We start from the raw sequence: 9,743 nt of genomic DNA on the forward strand, positions 1-9,743 counted from the left end.
TCTCACTTTATGTAAGCTCTATTTCAATTATTCAGTTAAATCGGTATCAGTTAATTTGATTTGTTAATAATGGCTAGAAACTAGTCTAACATTTTCTTTCTTGGCAAGTGAAATGTTAGGCATCATCATGGTCCCGAGGGTGAGAATTCTGGGTCGTGACAAGTTGGTATCAGAGCACTAGGTTACCTAGATCTCATGAGTCAAGAGCTAGCTTAGTAGAGTCTGGGGATCGATACGGAGACGTATGTACTTATATTCTAAAGGCTATGGAGTTTAGGAACAATTTCATTCCTTTTCTTCTCTATCGTGCAATTTTATTCTAGCATTGTTAATTGAAACCTTCTATTCTTGTTCTCTCATAGATGATAAGAACACGTACTTCATCGGTAGCTAGATAGGAGCCAGAGCCCTTAGTGGCAGAGGTTGAGGTCGAGGTCGCACCAGAGGCCTAGGTAGAGGTAGAGCTCGAGTAGTAGAACCCGTTGTGGAGCCTCGGGTGTATTTTAAGGGGGAGGTTCCAGCTCAGATTATACATATTGGACCAGCTCAGGTCCCAGAGGGGTTCATAGCCACTCTAGTGCTTCAGGACGTTCTGGTCCGTTTGATGCCACTTATGGAGAGTGTGGCCCAGATCGATACATTCCTAGTGGCACAAGCCGTCTTTCGGGCTAGGAAAGGAGCACAGACTCCCACTACTCACACCCCAAAGCAAATGGCTCCCTAGTATCAGACTCCAGCAGCCCTGCCAGTTAGGGTGGTTCAGCCGGTTGTTGCGACACAGGCTGGTGATAGGCCCGCTATATCTTTTGAGGCTTTGTTGAGGTTGGAGAAGTTTACCAAGCTCTTTCCAATTCACTTCAGCGATGCATCTTCTAAGGACCCACATGATTACCTAGACTGCTGCCATAAGGTGTTGCGGAACATGGGTATAGTTGAGACTAATGGGGTCGATTTTGCTGTGTTTCATATGACCGGTTCCGCCAAGAGGTGGTGGAGAGATTATATGTTGACTAGACCAGTTGGGTCACCTGTACTTACTTGGGATCTGTTTTTACAGCTATTTCTAGAAAATTTCATTCATGTCACTCTAAGAAAGTACCACAGGCAGTTTGAGCATCTTCAGTAGGGTAGTATGACTATTACCCAGTATGAGACTCGTTTTGTAGACCTAGATCGTCATGCCATTATCTTTCTCCCTACTAAGAGGGAAAGAGTGAGGAGATTTATTGATGGACTCACTTATACTATGAGGCTACAGATGGACAAGGAGACCGAGAGTGATATTTCCTTCCAGACATCTTTAGACATAGTTAGACGGATCGAGATGGTTTAGCGCAGGATATGGGCAGGCGTCTGATAGTGATTCCTCATCTGGAGGCAGGGTTACTTTTGGTAGTGGCCATCCTCCTAGGCTATTTCAGTCAGCGCTTCAGGCATCTCATAGTGTTTCTAGGAGTTGTGGTCCTTATATACCTCATTTTAGGTAGTCAGCCTACAGTGCACTATCAGCTCCTATAAGTGTGCCTCCAATTCAGAGCTATCACCGTGGTTATCCGACCCATTTGGGTCAGCTTTAGCTTTAACAACCACAGCAGCAGGATGGGTGTTTTGAGTGTAGTTGTATTGGTCACATCATAAGGTTCTATCCGAGATTATTTGGCGACATGCCACAGCAGAGTTCTCGTGCCATGGTTCTAGAACCGGTTGCTTCACCTCCCATTCATCCAGCTAGGGGCAGGGGTCAAGCAGCCAAAGGTGAGAGTCAGGCCGCTAGAGATGTAGGTCAGGCTGTTAGAGGTGGAGCCCAATCAAATAGAGTCCGTCCCAGAGACGTAGTTTAGAGTGGTGGGGCCCAGACACGATTTTATGCTTTCCCAGCTAGGCCTAAGGTTGAGACATCTAACGCTGTTATCATAGGTATTGTTCCAGTTTTCCATTGAGATACTTCAGTTCTATTTGATCCGGGGTCTACTTATTCCTACATGTCATCCTATTTTGCTTCATATCTAGTTTTGCCTCGTGATTCTTTTGGTGCTCCTGTGTATGTGACCATGCCTGTGGGAGATTCTATAATTGTAGATTGTGTCTATCGCTCGTGTGTGGTTACTATTGGGAGTCTTGAGACTAGCATAGATCTCCTACTTCTTGATATGGTAGATTTTGATGTTATATTAGGTATGGATTGGTTGTTACCTTATCATGCTATATCAGATTGTCACGCCAAGACAGTAACCTTATTCATGTCGGGGTTTCCTCGATTATAGTAGAAGAGGACTCCTGGCCATTCTACCAGCAGGGTTATCTCCTATGTGAAGGCTCAACGTATGGTCGAGAAGGGATGTCTAGCTTATTCGGCTTATATTTGCAATTCAAGTGCGGAGGTTCCTTCCATGGATTCAGTACTAGTTGTTCATGAGCTTCCAAAGGTGTTTCCTGTATATCTGTCGGCGTTGCCACCCAATAGAGATATTTACTTCTATATTGATTTGGCTCTGGGCACTCAGCCGATTTTTATTCCACCATACTGTATGGCCCTACCAAAGTTGAAGGAATTGAAGGAGCAGTTGCAAGATTAGCTTGATAAGTGCTTCAGTAGACCTAGTGTCTCGTCCTGGGGTGCACCCGTGTTCTTAGTGAATAAGAAAGATGGATCGATGAAGATGTGTATAGATTATCGGCAGTTGAACAAAGTCACTATCAAGAACAAGTATCTGTTGCCAAATATTGATGACTTATTTGACCAGCTTCAGGGTGCCATCAGTTGAAGATTAGAGCATTTGATGTCCCTACGATGACTTTTCGGACTCGGTATGGGCATCATGAGTTTCTAATGATGTCATTTCTGTTGACAAATGCCCCAGCACCATTCACGGATTTGATGAACCAGGTGTTCAAGCCATATTTGGATTCTTTTGTGATTATATTCATTGATGATATCTTGATCTACTCCCGCAGTTAAGAGGAGCATGAGCAGCATCTTCGAATTGTACTTAAGACTTTAAGTGATCGCTAGTTATATGCCAAGTTTTCAAAGTGTGAGTTTTGGCTAGAGTCAGTCGCTTTTTAGGGCATATTGTATCGGTATAGGGCATAAAGGTGGATCATAAGAAGATTGAGGCAGTTCAGAACTAGCCTACACCTACTTTAGCTACAGAGATCTAGTGTTTCCTAGGTTTTATAGGTTATTATCGCTGGTTCTTAGAGGGGTTTTCATCCATAGTATCCCCATTGACTAGATTGACCTAGAAGGGTGCTCCATTTAGATGGTCGGATGAGTGCAAGTTGAACTTTCAGAAGCTCAAGACTACTTTGACTATGGAGCCAGTGTTGGTGTTGCCCATAGGTTTAGGATCTTACACGGTGTATCGTGGTGCATCTCTTATTGGGCTCGATATAGTAATGATGAATGATGGCAGGGTGATTGCATATGCATCGCGACAATTTAAGGTTCATGAGAAGAAATACCCTATTCATAATTTAGAGTTGGCAACCATTGTTCATGCGCTGAAGATTTGGAGGCACTATCTTTACAGTGTGTCATGCGAGGTATTCATGGATCATCGGAGTCTACAATATTTTTTCAAACAAAAGGATCCCAATTTGAGGCAGAGGAGATGCTTGGAGCTGTTGAAAGACTATGATATCACAATTTTGTATCATCCCGAAAAGGCCAATGTGGTTGCCGATGTCTTGAGTAGAAAGGCTGTGAGTATGAGTAGCCTTGCGTATATTCCAGTTGGTGAGAGTCTGCTTGCATCAGATGTTCAGGCTTTGGACAATCAGTTTGTGAGGTTAGATGTTTCGGAGCCCAGTCGTGTTCTAGCTTGCATAGTCTCTCGTTCTTCCTTGTATGAGAGTATCAGAGAGCGTTAATATAATGATCCCCCTTCGCATATCCTTAAGGACATGGTGTGGCATGGTGTGGCATGGTGGTGCCAAGCATGTTAATGTTGGAAATGATGGGGTTTTGAGGATGCAGTGTCGTATTTATATGCCCAATGTGGATGGACTTCGTGAGTTGATTCTTGAGGAGGTCCACAGTTCCTGGTATTCTATTCATCCGGATACCGCCAATATGTATCAGGACTTGCGGCAGCATTACTGTTGGAGGAGGATGAAGAAGGACATAGTTGCATATGTAGCTCAGTGTCTATACTATCAGCAAGTTAAGTACGAGCATCGGAGGTCTGGTGGTTTACTTCAAAGGCTAGATATTCCGGAGTGGAAGTGGGAGCGTGTCACTGTGGATTTTGTTGTTGGAATCCCATGGACTCAGAAGAAGTTCGATGTAGTATGGGTCTTTATGGATAGGTTGACCAAGTCAGCACATTTCATTCCAGTGCCAGTTACCAAATCTTCAGAGTGATTAGCTGAGATCTACATCCGCGAGATTGTCCGTCTTCATGGTGTGCATGTGTCTATCATTTATGATCGAGGTATGCACTTCACCCTACACTTCTAGAGGGTCATACAATGTGACTTAGGAACACAGGTTGAGTTGAGTACAACATTTCATCTCTAGACGGATGGATAGTCCGAGCACAATATTCAGATATTGGAGGATATGCTTCACACTTGTGTTATGGATTTCGGGGGTTCTTGGGATCAGTTCTTGCCACGTATGGAGTTTACTTACAACAACAGCTACCAGCCGAGAATTCAGATGCATCCCTATAAGGAATTATACGGGAGGCGGTGTCGTTTGCCAGTAGGATGGTTTGAGGCGGGGGAGGCTTGGTTGTTAGGTACAGATTTGGTACAAGATGCTTTGGATAAGGTCAAGATTATTCAGGATCGACTAAGCACAGTTCAGTCTAGACAGAAGAGTTACGTCAATCACAGAGTTTGTGCTATTGCATTCATAGTTGGAGAGTGGGTATTGCTCCGGGTTTCACCTATGACGGGTGTGATGAGGTTCGAAAATAAGGGCAAGTTGAGCCCTATGTATATCGAACCTTTTGAGATTCTCGAGAAAGTGGGTGAGGTGGCTTACAGACTCGCTGTTTACCGTGAAAATGGTAACAACAATTAAATTTGTAAATGGGATTCTAAAAATACGTGATCTATTCTCGATCTAGTTGTTTAGGGCAATTGATACTAGGAATGTGAAGTTTAACAATGAAATTCAAGTTGAAATGAGGTAGTAATCAAACCGAGGGGCCTATTGCCTGGATGTAGGAATGGTCGATGCGGGACCTCGGGGTCGGTGTTCGGGTCGAGCTCGAGCTATCGGGGGTGATCGGCAATGGGATAACAGTTAAGATATGATTAAATAAAGCTCTTTATGGCCATTACCAAGTGATAAAATGAAGAACAAGTAAGAAAGTGATAAATATTAAAGTGGCCTCGGGCCAGTGAGAACGAGCAAGTTAGAAAGAAGAGAGGGAGAGAAATTATTGATCTTGTGGAGAAATGGAGCAACATCAGCCTTTTACAAGGTAATGCGAGTTCCCTTTATATAGGAGGGGAACTCAACTATAGTACAACATGCATTAATTGTTAAGTATGGAGATGGGACGGCTAGATACGATGTTTAGGTGTAGGCCCTGGATAGGCCGGCTTTGCTAGTCCTAGCCGCATGCCTTGGGAGCTTCCCCTTCTTGTTCTGGCTTCGATTTCCATTTCTCTTAATCGGGCCTCGATGAGCTTCGAGTCAGGGAACTTGGTCATGGCTTCCCGTCCTCGGGGTCTCGAGGCATTCTTCCGAAATGACTTAATAGCAAGAAATCAAGTTTTCTGATTTTGCCGCGTACAGATAGTCTCTGTATTTCCTAGAACGAAGCGATGGGAAATGATTCTAACATTTGACTCCTCGAGCATCTTACAGCGACGTCATACCAATGATGCGACTCATGGCGTGAGCTTTAGTGGCGACCAAGGTGTCTCATGGACATGTGCATTTTGACTTCATTCAATGCACTGTCGATTCCCGCTATTCAAGGTGACTGTACCGCTAACAATTCGGTCTTTCAAGAATATAGTAACTGCATCCGCTGGTCAATCTTCCAAAGCCTCAATGACTGTGTGTTACCCCCTATAAATGGGGTGCCTTGGCGTTGTTTTTCCTATCCAGTGCTTTCGTTAGCTCATTTTCCCATCTCTTCTTACCATCTTCCTCTTTCCTTGAAGATCATGATAGGGGCTCATAGCCTCAAGACTGTTTGGCGGAGCTCCCTTAGATTGTATTGTGGCCTTTTTCCGGGGCTTCCCTTTGTCGAGCATGATCATGCTGCCCCGTTGCTACTGTGGTCATTGACATGTTTTCCGTGGCTGTTGATGTTGGCTCGAGATGATGACATCTGAGGCCCAACTTTCCTTGTTCGCAGAAAGCTCTTCGGATTACATACCACTGCTCAAAAGGGGGCTCGGATTATACACTGCTACTCACCTTCATAACCCAGCTCGACGTGGTGCTCTGCCTCGAGCTGGGGGCTTGCATGGCTAGACGTTCTAAGAAGTGTATTCTAAGTAGTTGTGCAAGCAGGACCGAGGTTTGTTCGGTCCGCTGTTTCTCCGAGATTCTCTTGGCCAGCAAGGGTCCTCGAGCTTCGGAGAGCTATGGCATTTTTTAATCCCTCCCTACTACTCGCCTTATCCCTTGGGGATATCAGTGTGGAAGACTAGGATGAAACTTCCAAGGATGTATGTCCGGAGGCACCTGTTGTAGGAGGCGGACCTTTGAAGGTGGACCGGTCTTCAGTTTTTTACTTCGCGTGTGCATCCCTTTGTTTCTTCCTTTATGCGTAGAGATCCTTTGTAGGCTTCTGTAATTGTATGTAATGACCCCTCGAGGGCTATTGTACATGGATCTTTATGAATATCAATATAACCCATTGACTTCTATTTTTGATTTTTGCCTTGTAATTGCGTACTCTCGTGCCCTTCGAGGCCTTTTGAATTTCGTCCTTTATTGTTGACCGCTGATATCTAACTCGGGTGCGAGCGTTCTTTTTGATCCTCTGCCGATCGATGTGGCTTCTTTCCGAGCCCCTCGTCGTACCTCGGACTAAGCATGAATAGATCTGATAGGTTCGGGTTGTTCGGCCCTCCGAGTTGTATGGAGATAATACGCCGAGTTTCGGAGCTTTCGAGAATGTTATCCTGAATTAAGGTCAGCTTTAGGTACCTAGGAGTCCCTTTTGATCTTGATGTAGATAGCTTTTTAAGGCGTATGGGATAGACTTCTGTTGAGGAGTTGCCTGTACTCAGGCACTTCCTCGAGCCTTCATGGAGCCTTCATGATCGGAGCTTTGCATGCTTATTTTTTAGAAAAGGAGATCATGAGACCGGGTACAACCTTGAGTCGAGTGATGGCATTGAAAGCTTCCTGAAGCCCGACTTCTTTTTTGGCAGAGGTCCTCGGGGTCGGATGCTGCCTCAAAACTAGAGATAATACGGCCGACTCCTTGAGTCCTGGCTTCTCATCGAGGGATGCCTTTGGGATTGGGTATCACCCTATCGATTTGTATCGAGGTTGTTGGCTTCCCGGGGCTCTCTCCGGGTAGGCGAGTCGTTGTTGTTTCTCGCATACATGTCGGGCGGCTTCGGCTTCTTCGAAAGACCTTACTATTTTAGATAGCTGCCCTTCCGCTTTGGCATAGGGTTCTTCATTTCTTCAGGCGCAAAAGGCGTTGGCATACGTCCTTGCTCTGGTCTGTCAATTTTACTATAGTCATGGAAACTACTTCGGGGCCGGCCCGACAAGGAATAGGGAGTGCTGCTCCCAGCGCTCAGGATCCGCAGGAGTTCGCTCTGAAGACTGTGTCTTTGATAAGAGAGGAACATCTAGAGATGGCAAGGAGATACTACAGATGGATCGAGGAGATTACGCTGTAGGTGCTTTCCTCGGATGAGAGTATTACGGACTCCGCTAATGGATTCTTTAGCGTATACCTATATCCTTTCACATTTGTCCCCCTTAATAGGGTCATGCTTGATTTTTGCTTGAAGTATCGGGTTACATTGGCGCAAACACATCCGTCACTTTGGCGAGTGGTGCTAATGATGAGGTTCTTTGCGTAGAGGACTGGACTTGAATTCATGCTTAGCCACCTTGTCAGGCTATACCGGCCTTTTCATCACCAAGGCCTGCTAACCCTGAGGTTTCGTCCGTCCACGCCCTTTGTTGTCGATGACGAAGAAGATGGGGATCGAGAGTGGGCCAGTTGGTTCATCCGGGTCCAGACAACCGACCTTAATCCTGGGGAGCTTTTTCCATTTCCCGAGGGATGGAATTATGCACGTGAGCGGAGCGTTTGGCGCTTTTTCAGATTTTGCTTATGGCAAAAATCAGTTGAGTAATCATGCTTTTTCGCCTTTTGCAACAACTTCATGGATGCCGGGCGAAGTTCTTGACTTGCCCGGCTGGGTCCAGAGGCTGGTAACCCATTTGACCTGCGATGAGTGTAGGTGGCGAGTTGTATTCTGCATCAGATGGGGAGCAAAATACCAAGGTATGCATGCACGCTTCCTTTTTCTTAGCCTTCTTATATTTGAGGTAACATTTCCCCCTTTTCTTTTGTACTGGCTTTGCCGTTTGTAGGTATCGGGCGGTTCTTTGGGATGAAGCGGTGCCCTTCCAATGGGATGAAGGAGGCATCGGCCTCCGAGCCGAGGGACGATGGCAATAAATGGGATTGGCATCCGCAGTGTGATGGAGCTTTTAGTGGTACTGAACGGGCCCGTGTCTTTGAGGAGAGGGCATCGTCCGAGCCTGCTGTTCTTGGGGTATTTGATTCCCGGATGGCAGTTCCTCCAAGTGAATATGCTTCGCCTGAGGTTTGTTCTCCTGGGGCCGAAGAGGCAGTATCAGCAAGAGTGTTCTCTGACTTCGAGGAAGTCCACCGGGTTCACTTTGTGGTGAGTTCAGGCGCAGTTTTTCTGTATTGCGCGTCCTCCTATCTTCATCGAGTTTTCCTTTTGCAGGCCTGTGATAGGCTTAGGTCTGAGCTGCTTCATCAAAGAGCCAGGCTTCAGAAAGTTCTGGACGAGAGCGAGTCCCTTAGGCTCCTTAGCAAAGAGAATGAGGTTGAGTTGTTGCATTGACAATATGAGGCACATCGGAGCTTAAATTACAAGAGCTATCTGATGGAGCAGGTAACCTTTTGTAGCATGCGCTTCGCTCCTTTCGGATCTTAAGGTTAACCTTCTTTTTGTTATATTAGCTGCAAAAAAATACTGAGGCCTTATAGTACCTCAAGGGCGACATCGACTGCGTCAGAAATGCTTGTGGTGAGCTTAGGGCTCAGGCGCGAACTCAAGCTCCAAAGGAGACATGCGCTTTGGCCAAGGTCTCTCCCTTCGCAGCCCAACTCCGCTTGGCCCGTGACAATGCTATAGTTCATGCGGACGTGATAGGGAAACTCAAGTCTGATTTCTCGAAGATTAAGGCTGAGATAATCGGTTCCCGGGCTGAAGTGGCATTAAGTCGAACCAAGGCTGATTAGGAGATGGCGATTCGTATAAAGGACGCTGCTGATGCCCAAGCCAAGCTGAAGTGAGCCCTCGACCGGGAAAAGAGGATCGAGGAATACGTTCGTTGCAGGTCCCGAAAAGAGGTACTCGAAGATATCGGCGCTAGGGGCTTCGTTCTCTCGGAGGAATTGGCTCGAGCAAGGGAGGACGAGTGTGACACTCGGTCACTTCTTACTGACGTCGCAGAGAGTGAATCTGATAGGTTGTAGCCCTTTGGAGCGGAGTGTAGATTCTGCTATTTTTCCACTTTATACTCGATACTTGTAGAG

The 9,743-nt window shown here is 46.0% G+C and overlaps 2 protein-coding genes across 2 annotated transcripts; both read left to right on the forward strand.

The window, feature by feature from the left end:
• Positions 1 to 1,664: 1,664 nt before the first annotated feature.
• Positions 1,665 to 2,576, forward strand: LOC138888311 (uncharacterized). Its single transcript, XM_070170158.1, has 3 exons — positions 1,665 to 1,755; positions 2,011 to 2,228; positions 2,316 to 2,576. Exons 1-3 carry the CDS (start codon positions 1,665 to 1,667, stop codon positions 2,574 to 2,576), a joined length of 570 nt encoding a protein of 189 aa, XP_070026259.1.
• A 2,045-nt stretch (positions 2,577 to 4,621) lies between these two features.
• On the forward strand, positions 4,622 to 5,032 carry LOC138888312 (uncharacterized). Its single transcript, XM_070170159.1, has one exon. The coding sequence runs from the start codon at positions 4,622 to 4,624 to the stop codon at positions 5,030 to 5,032; it is 411 nt and encodes a 136-aa protein (XP_070026260.1).
• The last annotated feature ends 4,711 nt before the right edge of the window (positions 5,033 to 9,743 follow it).

This window comes from Nicotiana sylvestris, chromosome 3, assembly GCF_000393655.2.
Source record: "Nicotiana sylvestris chromosome 3, ASM39365v2, whole genome shotgun sequence".
In the NCBI taxonomy this organism is placed as follows: Eukaryota; Viridiplantae; Streptophyta; class Magnoliopsida; order Solanales; family Solanaceae; genus Nicotiana; species Nicotiana sylvestris.

Bases quoted from the DNA above. Each gene is read 5' to 3' on its own strand.
- LOC138888311 (XM_070170158.1), top strand. From the start codon at position 1,665: ATGCCACAGCAGAGTTCTCGTGCCATGGTTCTAGAACCGGTTGCTTCA. The intron at 1,756-2,010 runs GTGAGAGTCAGG...CTTCATATCTAG, and splicing joins CAGGGGTCAAGCAGCCAAAG to TTTTGCCTCGTGATTCTTTT. The intron at 2,229-2,315 runs GTAACCTTATTC...TCCTATGTGAAG, and splicing joins CAGATTGTCACGCCAAGACA to GCTCAACGTATGGTCGAGAA.
- LOC138888312 (XM_070170159.1), top strand. From the start codon at position 4,622: ATGGAGTTTACTTACAACAACAGCTACCAGCCGAGAATTCAGATGCAT.